General features: G+C 50.4%; 16 protein-coding genes across 16 annotated transcripts; 7 read left to right on the plus strand and 9 right to left on the minus strand.

The window, feature by feature from the left end:
- Positions 1-210: 210 nt before the first annotated feature.
- On the minus strand, positions 211-1,812 carry IAQ61_001890 (uncharacterized protein; the record flags this gene model as incomplete). Its single annotated transcript, XM_003833707.2, has 2 exons — positions 875-1,812; positions 211-779 (listed from the first exon to the last, which is right to left on the minus strand). Exons 1-2 carry the CDS (start codon positions 1,443-1,445, stop codon positions 211-213), a joined length of 1,140 nt encoding a protein of 379 aa, XP_003833755.1. The 5' UTR covers positions 1,446-1,812.
- A 384-nt stretch (positions 1,813-2,196) lies between these two features.
- On the plus strand, positions 2,197-3,864 carry IAQ61_001891 (uncharacterized protein; the record flags this gene model as incomplete). The annotated part of the gene is made up of 1 exon (XM_066095307.1): positions 2,197-3,864. The coding sequence occupies one exon, from the start codon at positions 2,197-2,199 to the stop codon at positions 3,862-3,864; it is 1,668 nt and encodes a 555-aa protein (XP_065954791.1).
- Positions 3,865-4,559: 695 nt separating this feature from the next.
- IAQ61_001892 (uncharacterized protein) lies at positions 4,560-5,257 on the minus strand (the record flags this gene model as incomplete). The annotated part of the gene is made up of 2 exons (XM_066095308.1): positions 4,560-5,023; positions 5,131-5,257. 2 exons carry the CDS (start codon positions 5,255-5,257, stop codon positions 4,560-4,562), a joined length of 591 nt encoding a protein of 196 aa, XP_065954792.1.
- Positions 5,258-5,431: 174 nt separating this feature from the next.
- Positions 5,432-6,214, minus strand: IAQ61_001893 (uncharacterized protein; the record flags this gene model as incomplete). The annotated part of the gene is made up of 1 exon (XM_003833710.1): positions 5,432-6,214. One exon carries the CDS (start codon positions 6,212-6,214, stop codon positions 5,432-5,434), a length of 783 nt encoding a protein of 260 aa, XP_003833758.1.
- Positions 6,215-6,663: 449 nt separating this feature from the next.
- On the minus strand, positions 6,664-7,455 carry IAQ61_001894 (uncharacterized protein; the record flags this gene model as incomplete). Its single annotated transcript, XM_003833711.2, has 2 exons — positions 6,664-7,217; positions 7,269-7,455. The coding sequence occupies 2 exons, from the start codon at positions 7,453-7,455 to the stop codon at positions 6,664-6,666; spliced, it is 741 nt and encodes a 246-aa protein (XP_003833759.2).
- Positions 7,456-8,496: 1,041 nt separating this feature from the next.
- Positions 8,497-9,255, plus strand: IAQ61_001895 (uncharacterized protein; the record flags this gene model as incomplete). The annotated part of the gene is made up of 1 exon (XM_003833712.1): positions 8,497-9,255. One exon carries the CDS (start codon positions 8,497-8,499, stop codon positions 9,253-9,255), a length of 759 nt encoding a protein of 252 aa, XP_003833760.1.
- Positions 9,256-9,770: 515 nt separating this feature from the next.
- IAQ61_001896 (uncharacterized protein) lies at positions 9,771-11,209 on the plus strand (the record flags this gene model as incomplete). Its single annotated transcript, XM_066095309.1, has 3 exons — positions 9,771-9,810; positions 9,874-9,967; positions 10,066-11,209. 3 exons carry the CDS (start codon positions 9,771-9,773, stop codon positions 11,207-11,209), a joined length of 1,278 nt encoding a protein of 425 aa, XP_065954793.1.
- Positions 11,210-11,300: 91 nt separating this feature from the next.
- On the minus strand, positions 11,301-11,864 carry IAQ61_001897 (uncharacterized protein; the record flags this gene model as incomplete). The annotated part of the gene is made up of 2 exons (XM_003833714.2): positions 11,301-11,654; positions 11,751-11,864. 2 exons carry the CDS (start codon positions 11,862-11,864, stop codon positions 11,301-11,303), a joined length of 468 nt encoding a protein of 155 aa, XP_003833762.2.
- A 94-nt stretch (positions 11,865-11,958) lies between these two features.
- Positions 11,959-12,459, minus strand: IAQ61_001898 (uncharacterized protein; the record flags this gene model as incomplete). The annotated part of the gene is made up of 1 exon (XM_003833715.2): positions 11,959-12,459. One exon carries the CDS (start codon positions 12,457-12,459, stop codon positions 11,959-11,961), a length of 501 nt encoding a protein of 166 aa, XP_003833763.2.
- Positions 12,460-13,820: 1,361 nt separating this feature from the next.
- On the minus strand, positions 13,821-14,449 carry IAQ61_001899 (uncharacterized protein; the record flags this gene model as incomplete). Its single annotated transcript, XM_066095310.1, has 5 exons — positions 13,821-13,995; positions 14,051-14,089; positions 14,250-14,265; positions 14,331-14,369; positions 14,422-14,449. 5 exons carry the CDS (start codon positions 14,447-14,449, stop codon positions 13,821-13,823), a joined length of 297 nt encoding a protein of 98 aa, XP_065954794.1.
- Positions 14,450-14,880: 431 nt separating this feature from the next.
- IAQ61_001900 (uncharacterized protein) lies at positions 14,881-15,609 on the plus strand (the record flags this gene model as incomplete). The annotated part of the gene is made up of 2 exons (XM_066095311.1): positions 14,881-15,101; positions 15,210-15,609. The coding sequence occupies 2 exons, from the start codon at positions 14,881-14,883 to the stop codon at positions 15,607-15,609; spliced, it is 621 nt and encodes a 206-aa protein (XP_065954795.1).
- Positions 15,610-17,430: 1,821 nt separating this feature from the next.
- IAQ61_001901 (uncharacterized protein) lies at positions 17,431-17,844 on the minus strand (the record flags this gene model as incomplete). The annotated part of the gene is made up of 1 exon (XM_066095312.1): positions 17,431-17,844. The coding sequence occupies one exon, from the start codon at positions 17,842-17,844 to the stop codon at positions 17,431-17,433; it is 414 nt and encodes a 137-aa protein (XP_065954796.1).
- Positions 17,843-18,258, plus strand: IAQ61_001902 (uncharacterized protein; the record flags this gene model as incomplete). The annotated part of the gene is made up of 3 exons (XM_066095313.1): positions 17,843-17,879; positions 17,924-17,983; positions 18,053-18,258. The coding sequence occupies 3 exons, from the start codon at positions 17,843-17,845 to the stop codon at positions 18,256-18,258; spliced, it is 303 nt and encodes a 100-aa protein (XP_065954797.1).
- A 2,536-nt stretch (positions 18,259-20,794) lies between these two features.
- IAQ61_001903 (uncharacterized protein) lies at positions 20,795-21,520 on the plus strand (the record flags this gene model as incomplete). The annotated part of the gene is made up of 2 exons (XM_003833719.1): positions 20,795-20,831; positions 20,892-21,520. The coding sequence occupies 2 exons, from the start codon at positions 20,795-20,797 to the stop codon at positions 21,518-21,520; spliced, it is 666 nt and encodes a 221-aa protein (XP_003833767.1).
- Positions 21,521-23,885: 2,365 nt separating this feature from the next.
- IAQ61_001904 (uncharacterized protein) lies at positions 23,886-24,293 on the minus strand (the record flags this gene model as incomplete). The annotated part of the gene is made up of 3 exons (XM_066095314.1): positions 23,886-24,068; positions 24,145-24,161; positions 24,263-24,293. The coding sequence occupies 3 exons, from the start codon at positions 24,291-24,293 to the stop codon at positions 23,886-23,888; spliced, it is 231 nt and encodes a 76-aa protein (XP_065954798.1).
- Positions 24,294-24,686: 393 nt separating this feature from the next.
- Positions 24,687-25,924, plus strand: IAQ61_001905 (uncharacterized protein; the record flags this gene model as incomplete). The annotated part of the gene is made up of 3 exons (XM_066095315.1): positions 24,687-24,966; positions 25,152-25,404; positions 25,561-25,924. The coding sequence occupies 3 exons, from the start codon at positions 24,687-24,689 to the stop codon at positions 25,922-25,924; spliced, it is 897 nt and encodes a 298-aa protein (XP_065954799.1).
- Between the last annotated feature and the right edge of the window lie 486 nt (positions 25,925-26,410).

Here is a 26,410-nt window from a genome sequence, read left to right on the forward strand (position 1 = left end):
TGGTGATGGATATCATGTGATGTCGGAGAGTTTAATTGGTACATATGGGGTAGGTTGGGTTGATGAATGGAGGGCATGGTCATCATGTGACAATGTAGTTGATGTAGGATACGGTACCTAGCACCTTGACACACTCTCAGAGCACACATCCATGGTAATATTTTTCCACCTTGACCTACCATCCCACCCAGCCGTAAGAAGCAGACCCCATCACACCAACCGCACTCCCATACCCACACTCCTCGTCTCAAAAACCTCAAGCAGCCCGGCGCCCACACACTCCTCGAACACAAAGTCGCAGCTCAGGCCGTAGAAGCAAGACCACTTCTTGGTGCGAGCGGGCAGCACCAAGCGACCCGCACCGTCCCAGCGTTCCTTGAGGGTCGAGAGCGGCATTGCGCGGGACTTTTGCTGCTTGAGGAGGGCGAGGAGGTGGATGCGGGCGGAGAGTAGGAGTTTGAGGTGGGAGCCCATGTTGGGGAGGGAGAGGGTGTAAGGGGCGTTTGGGGCTGGGCGGGAGGGAGAGAGCGAGGAAGTTCCGCCGTGGATGTGCTGGGTTAGGGAGGGGGAGCCGGCGGCGGCGAGGGAGCCTGATGGGTGGCGGGATGCTGAGGTGGAGATTTGGGAGAGGGAGGGTGGGAAGAGGGGAGTTGAGGGTAGGGTGTTGGAGGCGGTTAGGAAGCCGGTGGTGAGGAGGGTGGAGAGTTCGGGGGATGTGAAGGTTTGGGTGGGGATGGTTGTGGATGTGGGGTTTGTGGTCATTGTGGAGATGTATTTTGCTGTGGGGTGGGAGGTAAGCATGTTTTCTTGGTTCTTATCTAAAGGGAAGAGGGAAGATGGGGGAAAGAGGGATCAAGAGCGTGGGTTGGTTCACCTTTTAGATCATCGGATATTTGAGGATGAGACTGAACCAGATTTTGCCATTCTCTCACCGAAGCAATACCATCGCCCACGACAGTTGCGCCAACCCCTCGACTCGGAATCGTGACCCGCCGCAGAATACCGGCCTGCACCAATTCCGCAATCTCACGATCTACCTTGGTGGGCGAGGGGCTAAGAGCATGAATATGCGCTATGGTAACAAAGGGCGACAGATTGCGTCGAAAGTTGAGTACTTGAGCGATTCGGGTAGAGTTCATGCCGGCTTTTTCGGGCATGGGGCTGAACATACGGTTGCGGATGTATTCCATGTACTGGGGGACATCGCGGAAGTTGAGATTGTCTGCCAGAGAGGCGATGACGCCTGTGTCGTCCAGCAGCTCATCCTCATCACCATCGTCGTAGGAGACTGTGTTTGAGGAGGGGAGAGAAGGGGTAGATTTTTTGCGCGGGCTTGTGGAGGAAGGGGTTGAGGCAGTGCGTCTGAGGCCTAGTTTTGCAGCACCGCTTGTTCTTCGGGGTTTGGTGATGCGGGAGGAGTGTGCTGGAGTCCATTGGAACGACATGTTGTTGGCTTTTGTCTTATCGCCACAACGTGACGGATTTGAAGTATCTTGTTGAGATGTTGGATGAGAGGTGCATCCAAAAGATGTCAATCAGGTGATTCGAGCAAAGTGATGTTTGGAAGATGCTGGGCTTTCCAGGTCATGGTGTTTCCCGGTGGTTTTGGGGGCAGAGCATGTCGTGATAGCGACGAATCAGGAAAGTGGCGAGGGGTGAAAGGATTCACGTGACACTACGAGTCGGTTGCGCCACAGATGACGCCACAGATGACGCCACAGACACCGCCACAGACACCGCCACGAACACCAATGTCAGGCTAGAGTAGTATGGACTCCCGTCGATGAAAAGAAAAAGCAGACGATAGAAACAGAACGGAAATAGAGAGGATAGAGGTGTAGCCAAAGTAATTCGTAGAAGAGACGTCCCTCGAGGGGCAATCATACTCTACCCGGTCTCCCCTAATCGACGGTTGGCTGCACGCAAGCATCCGGCAGCCCAGTTCCGGACCGAGCCACAACTGACATCATTCCCAGCACAGCACAGCACAAGCACACGCACACGCACTTCTCCGCCAAAACCCCAACCCTATTCACCCAACAAATCTCTCCAAAAAAAATGGCCTGAAACAAGCTGGGCCCTTGCAGCCTTCTCTCCACCTGCCTGCACATTCACCCTCACCCTTCCTCTTCCTTCCTTCCTTCCCTTCCCTCCGCATCACTTCCCTTCTTCCCTATCCACCCTGCCTTGTTCATCATGTCGCTGAATGCGGAGCCAGCCGAGCCAGAAGAACGCGAGGTGCTGGGTCTCGCCCCCAAATCCTATGCCGACGCTGCCGAAGAGGGACCACAGCCATCCGCAGAATCACATGTCAGCCCGACTGCCAATGGCACCACCACTACTCACGACCAAAATGGCCATGGGCCGTGGACGAGGAAGATGAGGGTGGATGAGATCAGGACCAATGGCACGACAACGCCGCCGCCGCCGCCGCCAATCAATCAAGACGAGGAGAAGCAGCAGCTCGAGGGTCTGGGCCAGGATGCATCGCCGCGCAGTCCAACGATAAAGGGCCATCGCCGCGTCGCGTCGCGAGGCTCCAACGCCTCATTGGGGCTCAAGTACAGCGAGCGTGTGGGCAGCGAGCTGGTCGAGGAGAAGGCCAATGGCCATGGTGATGTCCTCACCACGCTGGGCCCGTCTCCTGAGCTGGACAGACTGCCCAGGTCCGGCATCAAGCGCCGCAACTCTGAGCTCAAGTCGGGACGGAAAGCGGGCGCTGGCTGGGCTACGAGCAAGTATGTTTGCCGACTCTCTGTCTTTTGCCCTCCTCTTTTCCCTGGAATCCCGTTGTTCAGATCTAGTACCATATCCTTCAGTCCTTCAAAGGTACTAACAACCGCTCCCAGGATCCGCTTCGCTCCCATGAACGTCCCCCTCCAACGTCGCCTCCAAACCCTCGCCGTTCTCATGCACACCCTCAGCATAGTCGGTAGCCTCGCCATCTACTTCTTCCTCTGCAGCATTCCCCTTCTGTGGCCCTTTATGCTGCCCTACACTGTCTACGTCCTCTTCTCCAACGCTCACACATCTGGCGAGCTCTCCCTCCGCAGCGAACGCATGCGCCGCCTCAAAGTCTGGTCCCTCTTCGCTTCCTACTTCCCCGCCCGTCTCCACCGTTCCGCCGAACTCGAGCCCACCCGCAAATACATCTTTGGCTACCACCCCCACGGAATCATATCGCACGGTGCCTTTGCCGCCTTTGCTACCGAAGCCCTCGGCTTCTCCCAGTTATTCCCCGGCATCACAAACGCCCTCCTCACCCTCGACTCCAACTTCCGCTACCCCATCTACCGCGAGTATGCCCTCCGGCTCGGCATGGCCTCGGTCTCACGCGAATCCTGCCAAAACATCCTCTCCAAAGGTGGGCCCAACGGCGAAGGCATGGGCCGCGCCATCACCATTGTCGTAGGCGGCGCCCGCGAATCCCTCGATGCCCGCCCGGGCACCATCAAACTCGTCCTCCGACGCCGCAAAGGCTTCATCAAAATGGCCCTCCGCACCGGCGCAGACCTTGTGCCCGTCCTGGCATTTGGCGAAAACGACGTGTACGACCAGCTGGACACCGAGTCCCACCCGTATATCCACCAATTCCAACTCCTGGTCAAGAAGGTGCTCGGCTTCACGATTCCCTTTTTCCACGCCCGAGGCGTCTTCAATTACGATGTGGGCATGATGCCCTACCGCCGACCCATCAACATTGTCGTCGGTCGCCCGATTCGCGTCGTCCAGGAGGATCATCCGGATGCAGAGGTGATTGATCGGGTGCATGGCCAGTATGTGGACGAGTTGACGAGGTTGTGGGAGGATCACAAGGATGAGTTTGCGCGGAATCGGACGGCCGAGTTGGAGATTGTGGAGTAGGCCATGCTTTATGTTTATAATTAATGTTGATGGTTTTCTTGATGGTGCTTCTTTTCCTGGTCTTTTATGTAAGAGGGTGTTTTTGGGCAGGTGCTTATGGGTGAGTGGGAGATTGTTTGTATTGCTACTGATATCCAGTTTTTGTGGGGGCGGGAGGGTTTTTTCGCGTGGAAATTGTTTGACACGCATTTCTGGGATTGATTTTGTTGATTTTAGAGAGTGAAAGAGACTGTAGGTGAGGGAGTGAAAGAATTAGCTGGTTCTATCCTATTGCACACCTTTTATTGCGCCTTTTTGCCTTGAGAAATGTCATGTCGATTTAAGAGTGATGTTTTCTCTTGCTGTTTTTAAGCTTTGATGGTCTTGATTTCTCCATGTTTGAGTCTTTGGTGTTGGTGCGCTGTGTTTAATGTTGCTATTTTGCTATATTGTGGGTTTAGTCTTATCTGGTACTTTTCTATGCTCGTCTTCTTCGCGTCATGATGATGTGGAAAGGCCTGGGTGGATTAGGACGGCGGTCTGGGGTAGGGTATTAGGTTAAACTACAATGCTAGTCCAAAACACAATCTTCGTTTAAAGTACAACATCCTTCCAAAACCCTAACCTCTTTCCCGCTAGACACTTAAACCCTAACATCCTTTTCTCTACTGTCTTCCTTGAGGCACATACGACGACGAGGAACACTACTATTACCATTACCATTGACTACTACCCAAACTACTATTAAACCCATCACTACCCTCACCCTTACTATCACTAACTCCATCACCATCATCCATCTCAACATCACCACCCCACTCCACACCCCCATCCCCCTTTGTGAAATCCTCGCCCACAAAAGTACTCTCGCTATCACTGTCGCTGTCGTATTCCGCTTCGCAATTTGCTTCGCTGTTGGATTTGCGTTTATACCCACGTTGCTGTCCAAGCTCATGTTCGCGTTCATGTTTGTATTCCCGCCCAGGCAAGAAGCACCAAAACCGCCCAAACACAAACACACGGGCGCCATGGTGAGATGCACGGGATGGAGAAGGAGCGGTGTTGGGGCCGCGGATGTATGGGTGTGGTTGTACTTGTACTTGTACTTGTACTTGCTGTACTTCACTCTGAGTCTCGGGTTCGTGCGACTGGAGTGTGCATTCGACATCGATATGCCCAACTCATTTCTCCTACGCCGTGATGATCGCTCCTACTAACAAAGCATACGTGGTGGTGCTATTTTGGGGATTTGGGGTATGTGGATGGGATTTGGCGGGGCGGGGTTACCGGTAGGAGATGCAGAGGATGTGGATGGCTTGGTATGTTGGGCATCACATCTTATCCTTTTGACCCGTAATACTACGATACATGATATCTGATTTTTGGATGCTGCATTGTTTGCATGTTTGACCATGAACTACGAGATTTGCGTCCAAAAAGGCCAGCAATCACAACGGCAGCCTAGGTATAAAACGAGACTAGAGTGTCGGGAATGATTCGACTACATCACGACCAATGCTGACGGCTATATAAACCATATTTTACTATGAGCAAAAAGATGGACATTCAGCCAACCTCCAATACCCAATCAGTCCTCCAACAACTCCTTCCAGTTCTCCATCTGCTCTGCATACGACTCATCATCCAACACGCCGCGAAACGCAACTTCCGCCGCCACTAAGCTGTGGCTGGGGATGATCTCGCCTTCACCACTCTCCTCTTCACCACCATCATCATCTTCATCGCTATCGCTACTCTCACCCAGCTTCTCAAGCGCATCAAGCAGCGCTTCCCCCGAACCCTCCAACTCTGCAATCCGCTCCGTCGCCAAGGCCAACGCTTCGCGCAAACTCGCCTTGACATCCGACTCAGCCTGAACGGCGTCTGGCGCGGCGCGCGTCATGATGCGGTGCAGAGTAGCCTTGAGCGTCAAGTTGCGCTGCTGCAGAGTAGTCTTTTTGCGATCACTTCGCTTGAGCTTTTCGAGTGCGCGTTTTGCGGCGTTGAAGCTGTCGGCGAGTTTTTCATGACTTTGCATTAGGGCTAGGAGGCGGGAATGGAGGTTCTTTTTCCCGCTGATGGATTCTTCGTTGGCGGCGTGGAGGCTGGTGATGGTGTGTGATTGGCGTGCGAGCCGGTTGTCTTGGGCTGCGGAGCGGATGCGCCAGATGTCTCGCTCATGGCGGAGGCGTGCTGTGTAGGATGAATACAGGAAGAATTCATTCTCTGCGTTGGGCCTTGCGTCTGGTGTAGGGTGTGGGGAGCATCTCGCTCTTCTGGGAAAAGTTGGATGGCAAGATGGAGATGAGAGGGAAGTTGGTGCCGAAGTGACGGTGGGTGTTGGGGCTGGTTTGGTCACGGGTAGAGCCATTTTCAGCACTGAAAGGGGAATGTTGTGTTGGATTGGTTCTGTGTGTTCGAGCCTGGCGCTTTGTAAAGAAGGCTGAAGATAGAAGAGCAGTATTGTTGGTCAGAAAAGGTAGGTTGGGATATGAATATAATGAATGTAGTGATTGTTTTATTCGCTTGGACCGGACAATAGTAGGTGCAGCAGTACTTTTGCAGGTCAAACAAACGCACTAGTTAGGTGAGAGCCGCACCTCTTCGCGCTTTCACCTCAGTACTGTTCCTTCGACCTGTATTTTGTCGAGATGCGCTCCCTAAGCCAAGGCAGAAAAATTATTCGTACAAGAGATATACCAAATCTAGGTCGCGGATTGAACGAAATGAAGTCAACTGGTGGGTGAGGAGTGTCAAACCTTGACAGATTTTATTGAAAATTGTTTATCATGGGAGTGCACCATATTTTGGGTAACTACGTCACAAGGCCAAAGCAGCCGCAAAGATACCTGCGGCTCCGCCCACAAAAGCTACTGCGCCTGTGGGTAATGCTACTGCAGGTGCAAGCCCAGTACTTCGGCTCCCTGCTGCATCGGAGCCCGAGGCTGACCCAGATGGCAATGCTGTTCCTGATCCAGATGCTGTTTGCGATGCTGATGCTGCAGGAGAACCTGATCCGCCTGATGCGCTCACGACGGCGACGGTCTGGAAAGCCTCCATATCAGAGAGCTCAGTACTGCTGACGACAGAAGTTGTGACGCCGGTTGCACCAGGACCAGGGATAGAACCTGATTGGCTCACTGTGCAAGTCAAATCCGCCGCCGTGATAGCGCCCTGCCACTTGCAGGCCATGTCCAGTGTCCACGCGCCTGGTGAAGGGTCGGTAAGATGCATTTCATAAGTCGATGGGCCTTGAACGAGTGTATATGGCTCGCAGAAAGTGTAGTCTTCAATGTCGCTGGATGACTGGTCCTGACGACGCAAGCGAGCTGCCGCTGTCGGGGCTGGAGTTGGTGTGGCTCCCGCGTTGTCTCCTTCAGGACGTTAATAGTCTCATCTAATAGATGTTGTTGATCGTAACATACTCAGTTCTGAAGGAACAGCGGAAATGCCGACAGCGCCCGATGGGCAGCTGTTCTTGTAAGTCGTCGCGCTGGCGTCGGAGCCAATAGCGGTAAGGGTGCTTTCAAGTTGGAATAGATTGAAGACAACTGCTGTGTCCTGAGCTGCAGATACACTCGCGAGGAGACCCAGATAGATGGAGGCACGCATTTTGAACGAATGACAAGAGGAAAATTGGTGAATGTGTGAGAGACGCAGAATCAGGGTAGAACTCGCTCAGAGCGAAGGGGAGTGAGTCCATATACAGTACATTTCTCCCGGTTGGATGATTTCAGGCGTCCAAGTAGTCTAGGTCGGTCGCTTCTCCTCAGCCGCTTATTGAAGTCAACGTTTGAGTCGAATCAAATCAGTCTTTCCCCTGCATTGGCGTTGATGTGTCAGCCGGGAAGAAGTTTTGGGAACGCGCTAGCTATTCATGTCTCCTGATAATCTTGTATACGAGATTCGAAGGTTGCACACACAAGTGTTGTGCCATGCGAGTCTCAGTGGCATTAGAGGCCTACAAGCATCGACATGATGTTCCTTTTGGATGGGGTGAAGTGAGAAGTCAAAGTGTACTCCTATCAGCCAGGGTAGTCAAGTGGGGCGCCACCTGCACAGACGGTGAGCTTGGCGCTCGCCCCCAGCCGCCAAGTCCGACGGTAATGACTGCCTTCTTGCCCATCTGCCGTTCCATCAATCTCTACCACCAACGCCATCTGTCTCATCGATTGCCAACACCGCGTAATCATGTAGAGTGCGGTACTTCGTGGCGAACAAGATCTCGGTGTTTCTCTCGACACCAGGAGCTCTCTCAGTCTTCTGGCGTCGCATTCACGACTCACGTGCTCGGCCCAGGACTCAGGTCTTATAGACTACTTAGCATGGGATTATAGTCATACACATCGCCAAGAGCAGGCGTTCGATGTGCTCGAGCGAAAGCCCAGTATTGGCTGGAGTAGAAAAGACTCGTCATATCCAGTCGTTAACGGTAAAGAATCCACGGTCCCTACATGCAGCACAGCCTCTGCTATCTTACGAGAGGACATGGCTACATTATGACATGACTTTGACTCACTGTTTCTAGCTCTTAGGAGTCATTGTATTCACATGAGAGCAATCGCTCATGTATAGGATTTACCTTTCAAACACATCTCTTTGCTCTCTCCGTTTTGGTCACGACTTACTGAGTACTCGCTCTCAGTAAGAGCAATGACAGTGCACATTCACTCAGACATCAATTTGGGACTAGAGCGGTCAATCGCGCGTTTGATCTATACTTTAAAGCCACCTCTGCCCTTCTTGGTCTTAATCGCAGCTGTAAATCACACGACTATCATTCTGATACGGCGAACACTCAACATTTCTGATGCGACCAGCAAGATTCTGCGCTCTTGTACACGTCCTCCAGTTCAGACGCGAGACCCTACCGCAATGGATAAAATCAATGAAGCCCAGCACGCCCAGGGTGACAGCAACGTCACATCTGCTCAGCCCGTCGTCATTGCCGCATCTTCTGCAGCAGGTCTTACCGACATACAGCGCATCAAAGCTCTAATCAGCCGGGCTCAGCAGCAATACGAAGACGTCTCCATCCACTCCAACAACAAAGGCATGGATGAGGAGTTCGCAAATCTTCTCGACCTGGCGAAGCAGGCCTGCAACAGCGTCGAGCGCAGTCGCACCAACGCTGCCAAACTGCTCGGCGAATCAATCCAGCGATTTCTTGCCAAACAGCAGATCCTGGTGCGTAAGTATGAGGCGGAGAAAGTGAAGGCGAAGGCGAAGAAGCGCGAGACCGCGGAGTCGATGATGGAAGGGTCTACTAATGGGAACGCGCATAGCCAAGCCGCTGCTGAAGAAAAGATTCAAGAGCTTGAAAAGGAAAATATCAAACAGCAAGAGGAAATGGACTGGATGCGCGCAAGGATCATCGTGCTGGAGCGAAAGCTTAGGCGGCTTCGAGAATAGGATCTACCGTACGTGCCGCCAGTTGGACTACATGATTCGGGGATGGCATGAACCTCGAAACTGTCAAATATCAAAGCTAAAAGGCGCAATTTGACGCTCCCGCTTGAAGCATTGATTGTTAGAACTGAGCCGCCGTTGTGGACGCTGCACCTTCGCAGTGGAGATTCTTACCGGAACATCGGGTGGTACCTTGAAATCACCGATCTGATGGATAAAGTGGAGATATCATGGAACCAATCCAAATGTGTTGAAAAGCCGATTGATATTCTGTTCTTCGATCTTTGAGACTCAGTGCCATGGCAGCTACTTGTACCCTACAGCAAGCATTCCGCTGAAAATTGTCGCAGATCCAACCTTGTTGTCAATCCTGCGCGATGCTTAAAAAGCTTATCACTACCTAGAAGCTTCCTCCCGCTTCTCCCGGCCGCTCTGCATATCGCACTACTGCTCGAGTCGGCCTTTTAGGCACCGGGTACAACGTTTTCGGGAGAGAGCAAGAGTGGGGTTAAATTGTCATGACGTTGAGCTGCACAGCAAATAAAGTCGATATCATCGGTACAGTAGTCCTCGCTGCCCCCCTCACACCGGATCCCACTGTGTTCACAATCGGCTCTACAGGAACCATCATATCTAAATCCCAAGACTCGATCATGTCCTCACCGAAGACTGTTCGTTGGGGCATCCTCGCCACGGGAGGCATCGCTCTCACATTGTAAATTACCCCGCGATACCTACCCCGCCGTAACACTGTCCTGGCCTGCCCATGGGATTTGGATTTCACTCACTATGGTAACTAACATCGCTCCACAGCACAAGGGACCTCCTAGTCGACCCGACGACACGCGGCGTCAAGCATCTCAAGCACACAGTCGTCGCCGCAGCATCCTCCACCTCGGAGGCCCGCGCCAAGGACTTTTTGAAAGAGGTGGGCGCGCCTGCAGAAGCAAAGGCCTATGGCTCGTATGAGGAGTTTGTCAAGAATCCAGACATTGACGTCGTCTACATTGCCACGCCACACTCGCACCACTACCAGAATGCCCGGCTCTGCTTGGAGGCGGGGAAAAATGTGCTGTGCGAGAAGTCCTTCACCGTCAACGCGGCACAGGCTCGCAAACTAGCCGAACTGGCCAGGCAGAAGAATCTCTTCCTCATGGAGGCAGTCTGGACACGCTACTTCCCGCTGTCAATCTATGTTCGCGAGCAAATCTCGGCTGGGCGCATTGGTCCCGTCGCCCGTGTCCTCTCCGACAACAGCATGGCTCTCGACCCGGAGATCAACTTCCCCGACGGGAAAAACCGCATGGTCAACCCCGACCTGGCCGGCGGTGCGCTGCTCGATCTCGGTATCTATTCTTTGACCTGGGTCTACCAGACACTCTACCACACCCAGCCCGAGGGCTCGCGACAGCCACCCAAGATTCAGGCGTTTGTCAAGCCATACGAGCCCACTGTTCAGGCGGATGAGCAGAGCACCGTCATTCTCCAGTTTCCCAGATCAAAAGAGGCAGGTGGTGAGGCGCATGCGGTGGCTATGACTTCGATCCGCATTGCGACGGCACCGGGAGGAGATAAAATGGACCAGCCGTTTTGCCGTATCCAAGGACCCAGGGGCGAGATCCAGGTCTTTGGTCACTCATTCCGCCCTCTGGCCGTCAAGATCATCTCCAAGGACGGAAGCGTCGAGTCAAAAGACTTTCCTATTCCTGGTCCTGGAAAGGGGAGTGGTTGGTACAACGGCTTTGGTGGCTCAATGCAGCCTGAAGGTGAGGGTCAGGGTATGTTTTGGGAGGCTGATGAGGCTGCTGATGCCGTCATCGGCGGTAGGAAAGAAGGCAGATTTTTGGGACTCGATGAGAGCATTCTTATCATGGAGGCTATGGATGAAGTGAGGAGACAGGGTGGTTTGGTCTACCCTGAGAAGATTGAGACGCTAGAATACCCCGTCCAGTTATAGATGTGCTTGGGAGGCACCGTGAACATGAGAATTGGATTGGATAACCATAGTACCCGAGTAGAATCTGAGCGTACACAATAGACTCGGAGCATTACCCCTGTGCCGAACTGTCCGCTTCCCAAGGATGTCCATCCTTACCAAACTGCGCCCCAGTGAACTTCAACTTGAGCAACCTCTTCCCCAAAATCTCCTCTCTATGCGCCTCCATTTCATCAAAATCCCAATTCACACTGACCACATTGCCTCTCAGCCACTCCGCCCTCTCAGTGCAAAGAAACAGCGTAAGTCCTCCCGGAAGCAAACGATGATCAATCGCATATTTCTTGTACTCATCCGGTACCATGTCCGACTTTATTACACCAGGAATCATGGAGAAGGAGCGGATTCTGGGTTGCTCTGTATTCTGGTGAGTGTGAATGTCGAGTAGCAAGGCGAACGAGGAAAACTAGATGACAGAAGGAAGGTCTACGGAACATTGGACTCGAGAGCCTGATATCTGAACCATGCGAGAGAGCTTCATGGTACATTTGAGGATACTTACCAGCGTGTAGGAACTCCATGAATTTGACCTGGGCGAGCTTGCTGGAGGTGTAAGACGAGAAGCCAGGACTACATTCACCAAGGACATTAGTCGTGATGGTGATGATAGTGCCATTGTCGTTGAGCGATTGCTTGAGGAACTGGTGAACATTGAGGTAGACCGCTTTTACATTGACTTCCTACGAGCAAAGATCAGCCTTGTCAATTTTTCAACATAATTTACAACAGCAAGCGCTACCCACAAAGTCTTGCCACCAAGCTGCTGGCTCGTTTTCTCCAGCAGGAGCTTGATGCAATGAACCGGCATTATTGACAAGAACATCGATTCTCCCCATTGATTTGACCGCTTGCTCCCACAACGCTGCGACATCCTCGTCTCGAGTAATGTCTGCACGCACAACGAGTATCTTTGTCTTTCCCTTGCCAATCTCGTTCAGCTTTTTCTCTACGTCTTGTAGCAAGTCGAGTCGTCGAGCTGCAATCACGATACCCTCTGCACCAGCGAGTGTCCAAGCTTCAGCTATAGCACTACCCACACCACCAGAGACACCAGTGATGAGGATTGTTTTCCCAGCAGCTGAGAGATGGGATCCGCTGGGGTCCAGGGTAGGGTAGAGACTCCGGTGACAGGTCTTGGTCAATTGCGATATCCAAGTAACGGCACCAAGGTCAACTTCATCAAGAGTCGTAAGATCCGGATTTGACGCCATTGTGTAGTCTTGTTCGGTCTCTAGCAAGGTTTTCCAAAAACAAAAGTGCGACTGAGATGAAAGGTCGTAAGGGACGGGAAATCAATCGCTTGGTTAAATCGAGATGGATTTTTGGCACACCAGTCCACAATTTTTGCCCTGGGGTAATGATCTACAGTACATACAGGATCCATTTGCAGCTTATTTTCCTGATATACCAGGAGATTTGTTACTCGATGCGCGTACATCCGCACTCCTTTATTCGCCTTCCTGGCTCTTGGGGCGCAATGACGATCGCCTGCGGAAGCGGACAATGTTTACCGTAGCTGCCGATTGGGAAGCGTCCAAGTTCGAGATATGGTGTCCAAGGCCTCGGTTAGCTCAGATTCGATGAGCATATCAATATCAAGCTATGCTAAGCAATCGTCTTACCTGATAGATTGGCGTAAAATTATGGATCTGATAGTGGGCTAAAGGATGAAGACCCACTTCCTAGTGCTTGCAGTGGACTGGGTCGCTTGAGACTCTAATACCTATGGCGATGTTTAGATCAACTCATTGATGCCGCGTGATGATAGGGTGCCTCACGATTGGAAAGATATTTTTCGTTTTGTTTTCTGACCGTCATACATCTGGATATATGTCAGTAAGGGTATACCAGCGGACATGATTGCGCATGACTGCTGTATCCATGCATGCATACAAAGAAAGCTCGTGATCGAATGTCATCGAGTGTTGAGTCCTATGGACAATCATCAGAACAAACCTCATAGACAGTTGGGGACGTTGTCGCATCCCAGTTGGTTAATTGTACGGAAGCTGTGAGCTTTAAGTGATCCATCTTTGAACTTGAAAGAGACAAGTTGGATTTGAAGAGTTTTCAAAACTGTCGTGTTTTTGTTTGGGAAAGTTGGTTGAAAGTCTGCTGTGGAAAACTCAAACCCGACCTCGACCTTTGGAAGTCGCGTGACGTCACGCTGAAGTTGACTTTGCCATCTAGAATGAGTTCCATCACTCATGCATCAACTTCCAGCCAGTATCCCGTGACATATCTTCAGTGCAGTGATAGCACTTAGTTGCTGACTATGCGCGTTGAGTTCTCACGAATCTACGACATTGTTTCGTTGTGAACACGATGGAAGCATTGACGGTGACTGAATGACTTCAGTTTTGATGTCGCGCTTTAGGAGGGCTCATAGATGATTCTTCGAGGTTCCTCTTCTGCTCTTTACTAGCACTACCACATCATCCCTCGTCATCCTGCCATTCAACAGAAAACTCAGCAGGCTGCTCGTTGAGGAAGAGTTACTTGGCTCTCGTAACTTAGTCGCATTATCAATGCGTTTCATTTGCCAATACAATGTCCGATGTCGGTAGTGCGTTTAGATCTGGCGGATCGAGGTCAAGGATTTCCATTGGGAAGCCTCGACGTAAGCCTCAGTCAACGAAGCTGCTCCGGGCACACCCGCAAATTTCTCCAAAATCATGGTCACACAGTATAAATCTAGTACTGCGCAAGAGCCATGGTGGTAGGCCGTTAGGTTCGCCAGCGGAACACTAAAAGCGCTGGATCAGCACGACGCTGCTCAGCTCGTCCTCGTTGAGTACTTACTGAACGGTCACAGATGAAGGAAGGTCACCCGGCGGGCCCCTAGCACAGTATAAGACCACGCGTCATATTGAGCAAGCAACATGGTTGTAGGAATTTCTTTGGAAAATCTTCTCGGCATATGAACGCACTACCAATGAAGACAGGAGCAGAAGCCCTGCAATCCTTCGCCAACAACTCCAACACAAGTGAAATGTAATACCAGATTTCCTTTCGATCTATTCAAAGGCCATGGATTAGCCTTCTGGGACTAGTATCGCCTTTATAACTGAGTGATTCCTACCAATCCCAGGGTGAAGCTCGCGTGAGGGTAGCGTCAAAGCTTCCGAAAGTAAGAAACCAAGAGAAGAGATACTGGGACAAATTGTCTGTACCAAGGAAAGCATCGAAAAATTTCGTCATATGGTCGATACCCCAAGTCATAGTGCTCTCCCCATATTATCTCATACAAGCATGCATGATGCTGACAGCAGTCACTCCGATGATCTTCGGGTTCCTGCCTGCATAGCTGTCTGTCATGACATGAACCCCCGCAAAGATTTCTGGGTCAACCGAAAAGAGCAGACAGGTAGTCGCGAGGATACCCACGCCCTGCGTTGACAGCGTGGCACCAGTCGATTTTACGCGAGTTCGCCGACTCGTGACAGCCCAGTGGTAGGTGTGACAAGTAGCAATAGCCGATGTATGCGAAAAGCAAGCCAAGCATTAATTCACTGCTAATATTAGGGAATAGTCAACAAAAACGAGGTGGTATGGCTTCAAGAGGCAGCGTGCCCGCTGAGGGTCTCGCATGATGGACAGTAGGTAGAAGTGCACCAACAGGACGGCAACTGATGATGCAGCAGCAAGCTTATCAGGGAATCACTCACAAGGGCCCGTCATTGTCATGGGTTACCTTGACCTATGAGGATGATGATGCTGCTACCTTCGCTACCTCCTCTAGCGTTTTCAAGATATGCGAGGCCACTTCGGTGAAGAAATCAGCGGGTGACGGTGGCGCCGATGGCCACTGGGGCACGAAGGATTTGGACGCCAACTGCGGCAAGATGGCTTTGTAAACCTGCCGGGATATCTCGCTCGAAGTACGATCTCCAAACATTATATATGATCACTGACGTGGTGTTCTCCACCAGACAGGCGACCACTTCCATCGCGCTGGAAGCTATAGTGCTGCGCTCTGCGTTCGGGCTTGGCGGAGCCCAATTCCATATGAGTCGCTATCATATCAGATCATTGTTACCTACTCGCAGTGGGAAGTTCTGCCGGTGTGTCGTTCTCTGGGGCCTAATTCTATAAAGCTACCTGTAGACCCTGGTATCCAGATCAACACCTCCCAAAAACCTAGTGTCATGCATGGCCTCAGTCCTGCAGTGATCGCTGGCGGAACCGAAAGGGTTGCCGGTAGTAAAGCCGGATATGTTGTCAGTGCTACCGGACGAACCTCGCAGCCCAGTGCCACTGTGCTATATCCGACAGCTGACAGGTTATTGGTGAAGAGGGCATTGATCGCGCAGGCTGCTGCAATAATTCGTGATAGTATTCATAGCTATGGTGTAGTGTAGTGTAGTGTAATGTAGGGAAGTTGTCAACAGTGTGACAGGACAGGGTGTACCGTAATCTGTTTATCGAATCCTACATGCATATGACTCTGAGACAAAGGATGACTCGATTTTACGATATTGGGGGTTGCACGATCTGCACTGCAGGCCCAACGTGCGACGTGCAGACTGGTGCATACTGCTCCCAGTGCACGTAGGAGTTGTCGCATCTTCATTTCATTGTTTCCCAGAATCGGACACCCCTGAGTGTCCAGTTGAATCTCGGCTTCGGGATGTTGTGTGCGCGCGTGTGCAGAACCAATTCGAAGGGGATCCCAGGGCGCGAACAGTTTTAGATGGACTTGTATTATGGGTACGAAAGGTTGGCTCTTTTCTTTTTACATGCCGTGTCGTCGATACGCAATTGCACGGTCATCGCGCTTCTTCTCACGGGTCCGGTCTGTATGTCAGCAGGGAGGGAACTGGGAAGCACGTGACGCTGTCGTTCACTGGATGAAACGTCTGCCGTACATATTCCATTGCAACGATCGGGCTGAAGTGCGGATAGACCCGAGATGACATATGTAGTACATATGGCTGCAGCGCCGTGCGGTGGGCCTTTGAGGATCTCTTACATACATTCGCCGCACGCATAATGCGGGTTGCAGCATGCATGTGGCGTGAACTTGGGGTTAGCGTCTTGATGCAAGCACTGTGCGACACGTCACGTAGGTACGCCATCATCCAGCTGCCACACCATATCGGAGTGCCCTGGGGCGATGTCTTTTTTTTTCTTTTCTTAAATGAACAACACAACAAACTGCCAGCGCAGAGGGAGATGGATGCCATGAAGGGCGCAGACCGCAGACGCGGCCGCCAGGCTTGCGCGGTTACAGGAAGCCATGTGCACCCATAGGGAGGTACAGTCTGGTCAGGGAATTCATTTGCCCGAGACTGAACCCGAGGAAGGTCCGGGCTGGAGATTGATTCAAGTGTGTGTGTCTGTGTGTCTGTGTGAGTTCGTGTGTCAATCACGTTTGGTTGCTCATTGGAAAAGGCAGCGAACGACTGGCCATAGCGACGGCATTCAGGAACCGGACGGCATGAGAGTTAGGTGATAGGTGATAGTGATATGGGCTGCAGGAGTGCAAGAAACCGGGACACCGCAGGGCTGAAGTGCTTGCCAGGACCAGGAACAAGGACAACCGGCGCTCGCTGACACAGTGCTCAGCTTACCTTAATTCACGCATCATGAACCAGCTTATGGTGGGTCCAATGAGACGAGAGACCAGAGACGAAAGAGACGATTTGTGTCGAGTTAAAGCTACCGGTAGCTCGCTATGATACCTACAATATGATACGCGTTGCATTATTGCTCTGCATGCAATCTCTGCGGTCGACTTGACTTGACGGCTGGACAAGAGACACCAGAGCAATGCTCGAGATGACGCACCGACCGGTCGGCCACCAGACAACAGACTCTCTACCGGTTACCATACTTGTACAAATAAATACAATTTTGGGACGGAAACGGCACGGCGCGCTTCCTACTTTACCGAAAGCGGGCCGACGGCCGAAGTATGGTCTGGGCCAATCTGCGAGTCACATCTGGCATTGCGTCGGCTTGGAGAAACTAGCATGGCAGCCAGCCATCTGTCTCTCTCTGTCCGTCGTCCTTCAGTGCCAGCACATACTGCGAACCAGACTGGTAATGGCAGCACAGTAACGTTCAAGTATTACCCCGACCTAGCTCATTGGCCTTGTCATCCCAACCCGCTGGTTCTCCAAGCACACATAGCCGCATGCCAGAAGGCTACGACCAGGTTCTTCCCGATTCTTGGAGTTCTAGCTCCTGTCTTGCCGCTCTCTGTTCTTCGCTGCCCCCGCAATCGCTCGCTCTATCATGGCTCTTCTGCCCAATGAGATATCGATAGGGCTGCCAGCGCAGCGTGGCAGCACTGCAGCACTCCTTTGCTTCACTTGACACCATATTGACTGCTGTATCAGCTGCGGGCACAGCTTCTTTGAGACGATCTTGTGGCAACGTTGCTGGCGGGCTCTTGCAACTTCCCGAGAATGAGGCTCTGTCACCAGCTTTGCACTATAAACACACTGCTGTAGGCCCAGGGCAACTATAATTTTCCACTCTCTGTACGCAATTTGATCCTCCCAGATCCCCACTTGCAACTTCTTACCCCACCCAAGCCTGCCCCATAGACAACAACATCCCTTTCTCTCCTCGCCAACAGTCACAGTCATGGCAGCACAGGAGAGCTACGTTCAGAAGCTTCAACGTGCGCACACCAATTTCTACTTTGACCTTGGCTAAACAGTGCAGACTATTGCGCAACGAACCAGATAGCTCAGCCCCAATTCCAAGACTATTCCGATCCCCGAGGTCCGCAAACCCTTACAAGCCAGCCACTCGTCGCACTGGCTGTGACAACCTAGGCTGACATGACTCCAGGCATAAGAACAGCGTGGTCGAGTAGCGTCTTCGTACTCGGTCGTGAATACCGAGCCCATCTATGGCGAGACTATCGATACCTCGAACAATCGCGAGAAGAAGCCGCTGAAGTGGCTTGGAAGGCTCTGAATGCTACTCCCACATCCAACGTAACAACAAGTCAATCTGCGTACAACTATAACCGTGGATACACAACTACTCGATAACTCGATTCAAAAAACCTACGACAGCACGGATCCACTGCAACACAAAACATCACAATCGTCCTCACAGGGGACTATCGTGAGCCACGTACAAGTCCACCATCATCAGTATACACGGGGGGGTCGTTGGAACACGGCACCTCTGGCACGTTCCTTTGCGCTGCATGGATGAACCCTGCAATGGTACTCTCTGTTTGACCTCTCTACTTTCCTATCGCACTTTGTCACCTTGGTTTTACTCCACCAAATGGTCCTTATACCCTTCTTCCTTAGTCTTCTTCGACAGCACTTTGGCTTTTTGAGCGAATCTCAAGACTTCGCTTCGCTTCGCTTCGGGTTTTCACAAACGATACATGCTATACCCCTCCGAGAAACACTTTCATCTATTCGCCCACTGGTGTTTTGTGCCACAGGGTGCCGCTCTCTACCTGGTGGTATTCTCATCATGGTTCCCACGGTCATACGATACCTTGCACGGCTAGCTCTTGGGGCTACTCGATTACAAACTCTTTCTGTATTACGCCGGGGACTTTCCTATCGTTCAGTATCCAACAGGACATAAAATTTTACCATTAAAACATATACATACTGTCCGTAGTCTCCATACGAACAGCGGGCCCATCAAACGCAGAGCGCCCTTTACGTAAGGGCCTTGAACACCACTGAGAAGCCCTGCATGACTTTATTACGCTACGCACAATGGCCTGTGGGCAGAATGAACTTACTAGACCAACAAGAGGCATACTAGAAGCCAAGGGGTTAGAGGGAGAAATGGTGTTACTGGGCCTGTAGCTTTCACAATCATGTTAACCTCAACTCCATGGTTCGTTGTAATTCAGTCATATTTGCAGCACTCAGTAGTCACATCACAGTCCACTAGCTTTTTTCTGTCAAGACTGGATCGAGACGGAGTCGATTTATGCGTACACAAACGTGGCGCAGCCTTAGGATTTACTCTACTCCACCATACAGTCGGATTGACATTGTTGTTTCAAAGTGCTTTCCCCTTCAATGGCAAGATATTTGAAGTAAGTCTGCATGGTTGCCCCCTCTTCATTTGCCCAATCATGAATTGCAGTGCACGCATGTTTTGTCAAATCAGGGAATCACATCCCTAGAATCACTAAGGCCATGTCACTGAAGTCATGTATGGATTCAATGGCAGAATTGACAGACGCCAGTTTCTCAATGAGCGCGTCATGTCATTGGACTATTGGCGCCAGTCTCTACGGTACTGAGAATTCCTAATCTGCGCAGTTTCCCTCTTCTTAGCATACTCAACTGATCGATCATATGGTATGTTTAGAGACTCATAGCTTCTTCATCTTATTTGCAATGTGCAGCTGTGCTTTATAAATCTTGGAAATCGCACTGCTGACGGGATGTATCTACAAATGTATCAACAAACGAATCCTATCTGGGCTTTGTGGGATATGTTATGCAGCAGTACCTATACTGCAGGCAATCACAAGGTCATAGTGATCCAGGAAATTCAAAGGCAAGCTTGATTCACTGCCATTCCCAATTTCTAATCAGCTCAAAAAAATGTAATTCGTCTAAAAGTACAAGGCCAGACTATAATCGTAGTATTCTGCGATATAGTGTTTCTTGGCGGAACAGTTTTCACAAAGACATTGCAAGAAAGACAGTCACTTAGAAAGATGTACAAACCGACGTAACGGTTGGAACTCATTGCGCAGGGTTTACGCGGCTTCTATGCAAGGCCAAGCGCCCGCACATGGCTATCCGAGACCTGTTCGGTTTGATCCCTTTCCGAGCGACGTCAGGTCACACAAGGCCCAGAAAATCATCGTCGGATTCTCATTGGATCAACTCCAACATCTTACAGAGACGAAACTCGAATTGTATCGAGGCACACACAAGGCATAAACTGCGGAGTAACTAAAAGGCAGCGAATTAGGCTGGTCCCCACGCTCAATTGGTTCGCTAAGCCACTTGGTACTTTGCAGAGAGCCATCAGTCGTTGAAATTCCATGTTCGTTCTCACTTTCTCCATACTCGTGATATTGTAGTCTTGTACCCATGTCCCAAACGCATAATGTTCACAGTTGTCCCTGGTATGCCATCTGTGTTTCCAAACTACGGCTACGATGTCGATTCTTTCTACCCCATTCGCAAACAAACTTTTGAGCGAAACAGAGTCCCAGGTCGTCACCCCTGCAAATAACGTCCACCTACACTCATCCTTTTTCGAATGCAATGTGCATCTGCTCGCCAATTGGTGTTGTGATGGTTTTTCAGCTGCTGTTGTTGTTTCGACACAGCGTCTATGAGCATCACCTTAGGCCATCTGAGTCATAATGGTACTGCTCAAAGGAGCATGTGAAGGAACAGTATCTAGTATATAATATGTCAAATGTGGTGTCAACATCAAAACCAAAAACTTCAATACTCACCAGACCATTTTCTTTCTCCCAAGCTCAAGTAGCAGCATTCCGCTTATACCCCATCTTCATAAAACCTTCAAAATCACTTCCCCTCCCAAGCCAAAAGACTTCCAACAAGTTCAAAATTCACAATGGCACCCCTTTTCAAACTTGCCACCCTCCTCGGCTGTATGTAGAAGTCGACCCTTGACCACCCTCACATCAATCTGTCCTAATCTTTATATCTAGTCTCTTTGAGTGTTGCTGCCCAAGGCACACAATTCATCACGGGCACCTGTGTCTCAGACGCCGAGTGTGCATCAGGCTGCTGTGATTTTGTAACTGGAAAGTGCGCGGCTCCATTTGTTGCGAATGAAAATGGGCATGGCTGTGGCTTTGGGGATGCACAGCCGAATAACAATGCGTTGAATGGTGGTGCTGCTGGGAATAGAAATGCTGGCTCTGGTTCCAACTCTGGCTCTGGCTCTGGCTCTGGCGCTTCTAATTCAGGTTCTAATTCAGGCTCTTCGAACTCTGGCTCTGGTTCTAATTCTGGCTCTGGCTCTTCCAACTCTGGCTCTTCCAATTCTGGCTCTGGCTCTGGCTCTTCCAACTCAGGATCCAACACCGGTTCCGGTGCCTCAGGGGGCTCTGGAGCCACAACAGGTACCGGGACTCAATTCATCACCGGGCCCTGCACATCCGATGCAGACTGTGCATCTGGATGTTGCGGGTTCAACTCTGGAAAGTGTGCAGGACCAGTGATTGCGCAGGAGCGCGATGGCGGATGTGGCTTTGGCGACGCGCAACCTAATGATGACGCTGCTCAGGCACTGCAAAGACGAGCACTTGGTCGCAGGGGCCCTGCGTTTATGTAAAACAGTCGGATAAGATAAGTACCATAGCATGATTGATGAGCGAGGAGCTGAGCTTCTCCTGGGAATACCGGGTGCCACAGGTGGCAACTTCGGATGTTTTGGTGTTGGAATGATTACTTACGGATGAATGATTGTCAATGTATTTTTACACGTTTTCGTTGTGATCATTTACTGCTTTTACGTGCTCCATGTGACATCCGTTTAGTCATATAACGAACAGTAGAAGCTAATCATATATCAATTTCACCGCCACCTACAACGATTCGAACAACCGCTACAACTTTCTCTTCGCCTTCAGTCAAAGCAAAACACCATGCACATGTATCACGGCCTACTAATCTAGTGACATAGCCTGACATATTGGACCAGAAAGCTTCTGAACTGTACTCGCAGTCCGGCCAGTCCGCTCTAAATCTTTCGTCATTGCTTGCTACTGTATTCAAAGCACCTGAATTCTACAACAATACCGATTCCCATCTTCTGCAGTCGGTTTGCGAGATGATTTCTGGTGTTTTGAGAAGTGATTAAATAGTCAGTAAGACCTTCGAATACTGTGCGAATTTAGAGCTTGGTAGAGTCGAGCCGCGTGGGACATCAATTTCGATGATCCAATAAGCTTCACTATATTGAGTGCAGGAGCATGGATTGAATATAAGCGTCTAGGGTAAACACAATATAGGCCTGTGACAGAAGTGAATATTCCCGGCCAATGCACCCAGCGAGCTCTAGCTGTATGCGTTTAATCCACTCATCTCAGCTTGTAGCCAATTTGACAATTTTACAATTGTATACTACTACATGTAATCATCATTGGCACTGCATTTTCCTGAGGCACAGAAAAGTACTAACTTGATCTAACTCTCAAGCATAAGTCCATTATCCCCTATCAAGAAGTAAAATCATATTGTCCAGCAATTTTGGAACTTGCACACAACCCACGGAATTCGCAAAGTATGCACAAGAGTATTACTTTAAACCAAGTATCCAAGTACTGCAGTCTGTGCTAGCCTCTAGAACTCATGATACAATCTCCTCCCCCCAATATTATCTATCATCTTATTCCATAAACTACGGAGTCAGATCCTCCCGTAACGTGCCTTAGGCTTCAAGGCTCGCGATTCATTAGTTCCAGCCCTTCTACTGTGTGTTCTTCGGTTTCAATAACAGGAGGACGATGTCAGGGGTTAGAAGTGTCTTTACCCCAGGAGTTTGAGCAGTTCGTTGGATTACTAGCAGTGGCGCGGCCCTGGTTTAGGTTCCCTTTTTGAAAATGGAGAGATAGGAAGCTGGCATACTAGATACATGCATGGCCGTTGGCGTTATGCGGGCCTAGTCGGAGGATTGTGGCCAGGGCATGTTGCGAAGTTAGGTGAGGTTTCCTTCACTTTGGACGGTTAGGTACGGGGATGAGCATGGGAGAGAAAGCAGGACCGTGATTTAAGTGAAATGAGATGTCATGTTCAGCGTTAAAAGCAATGAGTTGTGAAAAAGAAATATAGCAACAAAAACACATCAACCTTATTTCCTTTTTCCATGAACAGGAGGAAAATAGCGGTTATGAATATTGATGTCTTTGCAATATGGTTTACAAGAGAGGGCCACATCCTAGGTGCAGAGTTGATTTGTGCGCAACTGTTAGATTGAAGTATCTCGCTTCCTAACGTTGTGACAGAAGATGACGATATAACATGTAATTGACCAAATATAAGTACCTAAAAGCTCTAATGTCTAAATTCTGAGCACCGGCATCAAAAGCCGCGCTGCTCTCAACAGATTTTGCTCTCAACAAGTACCATGTGTATCTCTGTAGACGTCCTAGTGCCCAGGTCCCAGACTCTTGCTCATTCACACTGAACCTCAGCACTGCGGAATCTCCTTCATAAGCTGGCTTTTCTCAGATCGATGTCGACATTTTCATCTTGAGATGAGCGTTTTTCTAAGGTGGTGCATCTATGTAGCATCGGCACGCAACTTGTGGATGGGCCGATCAGGGCGTAAGCCGGCGGCATGAGCACGATGTTGCATTGCCGTGGCCACTAATAGTGGCAGGCGATCTCAAAGGGCGCTTACTACTGCAGGAAATGCCCGATGACACGGCGATCGGTTTTTGATCTGTTCGGGTTTTGAGTTTAGTACACGAGGCAAAGTTCTTCCATTGGTGTTCTAGGCAGGGAGATCTCTTTGGTGATGTGGATCTCGTCTTTACGTTGTATGAGTGGCACATGGTTTTTGGAGCTCAGCTAGTTGAGGTGGATACATAAGATTCAATGACGCTCATAAGGATCAGACGAGGTAGAGGTCAAGAGATTTGCTTTCAGGAGTGGTGAGGTTGGTTTGACAAGGTCGTTGGGTATCACTACGAGGCCTATAGCGATGACCTTGATGACGGCGAGCACAGCTGTTGCTTAGTGCAAGCACCTTCAGCACTGTTGCTCTTACCGCCAGCCAGAGCAATCCTTGAAAAGTAAACATTGCTGAAAGCTGGTAAGTGCATAGGTAGCACGTGACTCTGCGCGGACGTTGTGATATCTAGCATTGCAGACAATTTCTATAGAAGAAGAATGCTTTGCCTAGAACATCTGCAAGAGCATCAGAACGGGCAAAGCTCGCGTCGTCATCCTTACTGCAGTACGTAAGACAACTTTCAGAACACACTTGTTTGAATCGGCCAGGCGTGTTGGACGCACAACATGAGGGATCGACGACCAGGAAAACTCAACAACGGCTGGGTACTGTACGTACTGTGTAGATCTTGTCCAGACGTGCGGGACATGATTTGTAGATTACGGTTAAGATTGTTTCTTTACGACTATTGCCAATGACAGGAGGTTACCGGTACGCGATTCGAGCATATTTGCTCCTTCATAGGTCGAAGCAACAAGGCCAAAAAGTCTGTAGTATGGAGGTTTCTCCAATCTATAAACTTCGAACAACGCACTAATCACTCACTGTGGAATTTTCCGAGAGATAAGGTTGAGACTGCAATGATAGGTGATGGACGCATCCAAGGGACAGCAGAGGCGCGTAACAGCAGAGCCCTGCTGGACACGGTCAGTGTGGATATTTGATTTTTTCCCCAATTACCGTACCGTACTGGTACAATCTCACAGAAGAGATAGGCAATTGTATGTACTTCTTACGGTGTAGGTGCCTACAAATCACAGCAATGACGTTCACAAGGCTGTTTGTAGATAAATGGACCGTTTATAGACAACTGTGTATATTGGTTTCAATAGTATGCGTCCAATGTGATATCTCCACATCGTCCGCTGCTGTGGGGGTGCTATCGATGGACGGACATAAAGAGTGGGACAGGCGGGCCATCTCCGGCTGTTCAGATAGTACAATACCATTGTACGGTATTTTCCACAGATCGTCCCAAGACCAGGCAGCCTCTTTTTTTCTTGAAACACTGAACAGTACTCCACTGTGGGTAGGATCACACTGTAGACCAGTACCCTATACCTTTGCTGCGTGGCATCCTCGGTCTTGGTGAAGAGTGGCCAGTCACAATTGTAACAGTCATCGCCACGCATGCGCCACACTGTCAGACCACCGAAAGGCCCAGCAGAGACTCAGCCATCGTCTTTCAGTCTGGGTTGCATCGCAAAGCAGTTTCTATCTAATTGAGACGAATCAGCGGCCGCCCCATGGAAAAGCTGGAGCATCGAGCAGAGCGGCGTGACGTTGACCGGTGGTTGGACGGGGGGCTGGTTTCTATTTCCAGCCACCGGTCCAGCCGCAGACATTGGGTTCACCCCTTGGCAACTTTGGAACGGGCAGCCTCCATGCGACACCGATTGGCCATGTGCCAGGGAACTGTGGAACCGGGGCCCCGTTAGGGCTGCGACTCGAAGGCTGGGGGTGGTGGGTTGTTTGCGTACGTACGTGTACCTGTGGAGACTTTGGCCTGGTACCTTGCATTGGAAGCTGCTAGGTCGCTGAGGTGACAGGAATAGCTGAAGTAGGATATAAGGACTCAGGCAGCTCACAGTAGAAGCTCAATATCCAACAAGCACAACTTCCACAATACACTACAGCAATCAATCATCCAACGAACACCTACTTGAAACACTCGACCTTTCCCCTCAGAACCAACCCACCCTACCTACCAAAATGCAGTTTTCCATCATCTCCCTCGTTGCCGCTCTCGCTGCCTCGACCACTTCTGCAGCCTACATCCAGACAAACTACACATCCATTGCCACCCCACATGTCCCAGCTGGCACTGCGGCTCCCACAGGCAGTGCCTCACCTTCCACACCAACCTCTTCGGTTCCTTTCACCGGTGGCGCCTCTATGCCCCAGGCCATCTCTGGCTCTGCTCTCGGTCTTGTCATTGCTGGCGGTGTTGCTCTGGTAAGTTTTCACCATTCTTTCCCATACATTTGCAACTCATATTAACAATCAACAGATGCTCTAAATATTTCACACACACATACACACACTTCACCATATCTCTCATTCTTTATCTTCCCAATCACGACATTCAGGATGGTTTGTACATTGGCGCAATACGGGGAATGGGTTAATCATCACGGTGTGCGCACCAACGAACACGGCATCTGAGCGAGACCGGCGCATGAAATTATAAAAACTGCAGAGACTTTGAAAATGATTCACGACGGGAGGGGCTGTAATAATAGATAGTAAAATCATGAAGCCTACAAGGCAAAATAAATAATTCAAAATCTTTGACTACTATGAATCGTTCCTCTGGCTGCGACATTGATGGTATATGGACGGGCCGTGCGATGGCTTATGATGAAGTACAGCAAGCATCTGAAATCGAGAGTATTCCAGGATATATACCATGATGCTTGAGATATAGGTATGTTACCAGTGTTGGTAATAGGCTTTACAGTATTCTGAAAAGGCGTAGGTAGGATG

Source organism: Plenodomus lingam (assembly GCF_022343315.1).
Source record: "Plenodomus lingam strain CAN1 chromosome Unknown contig_13, whole genome shotgun sequence".
NCBI classification, from domain to species: Eukaryota; Fungi; Ascomycota; class Dothideomycetes; order Pleosporales; family Leptosphaeriaceae; genus Plenodomus; species Plenodomus lingam.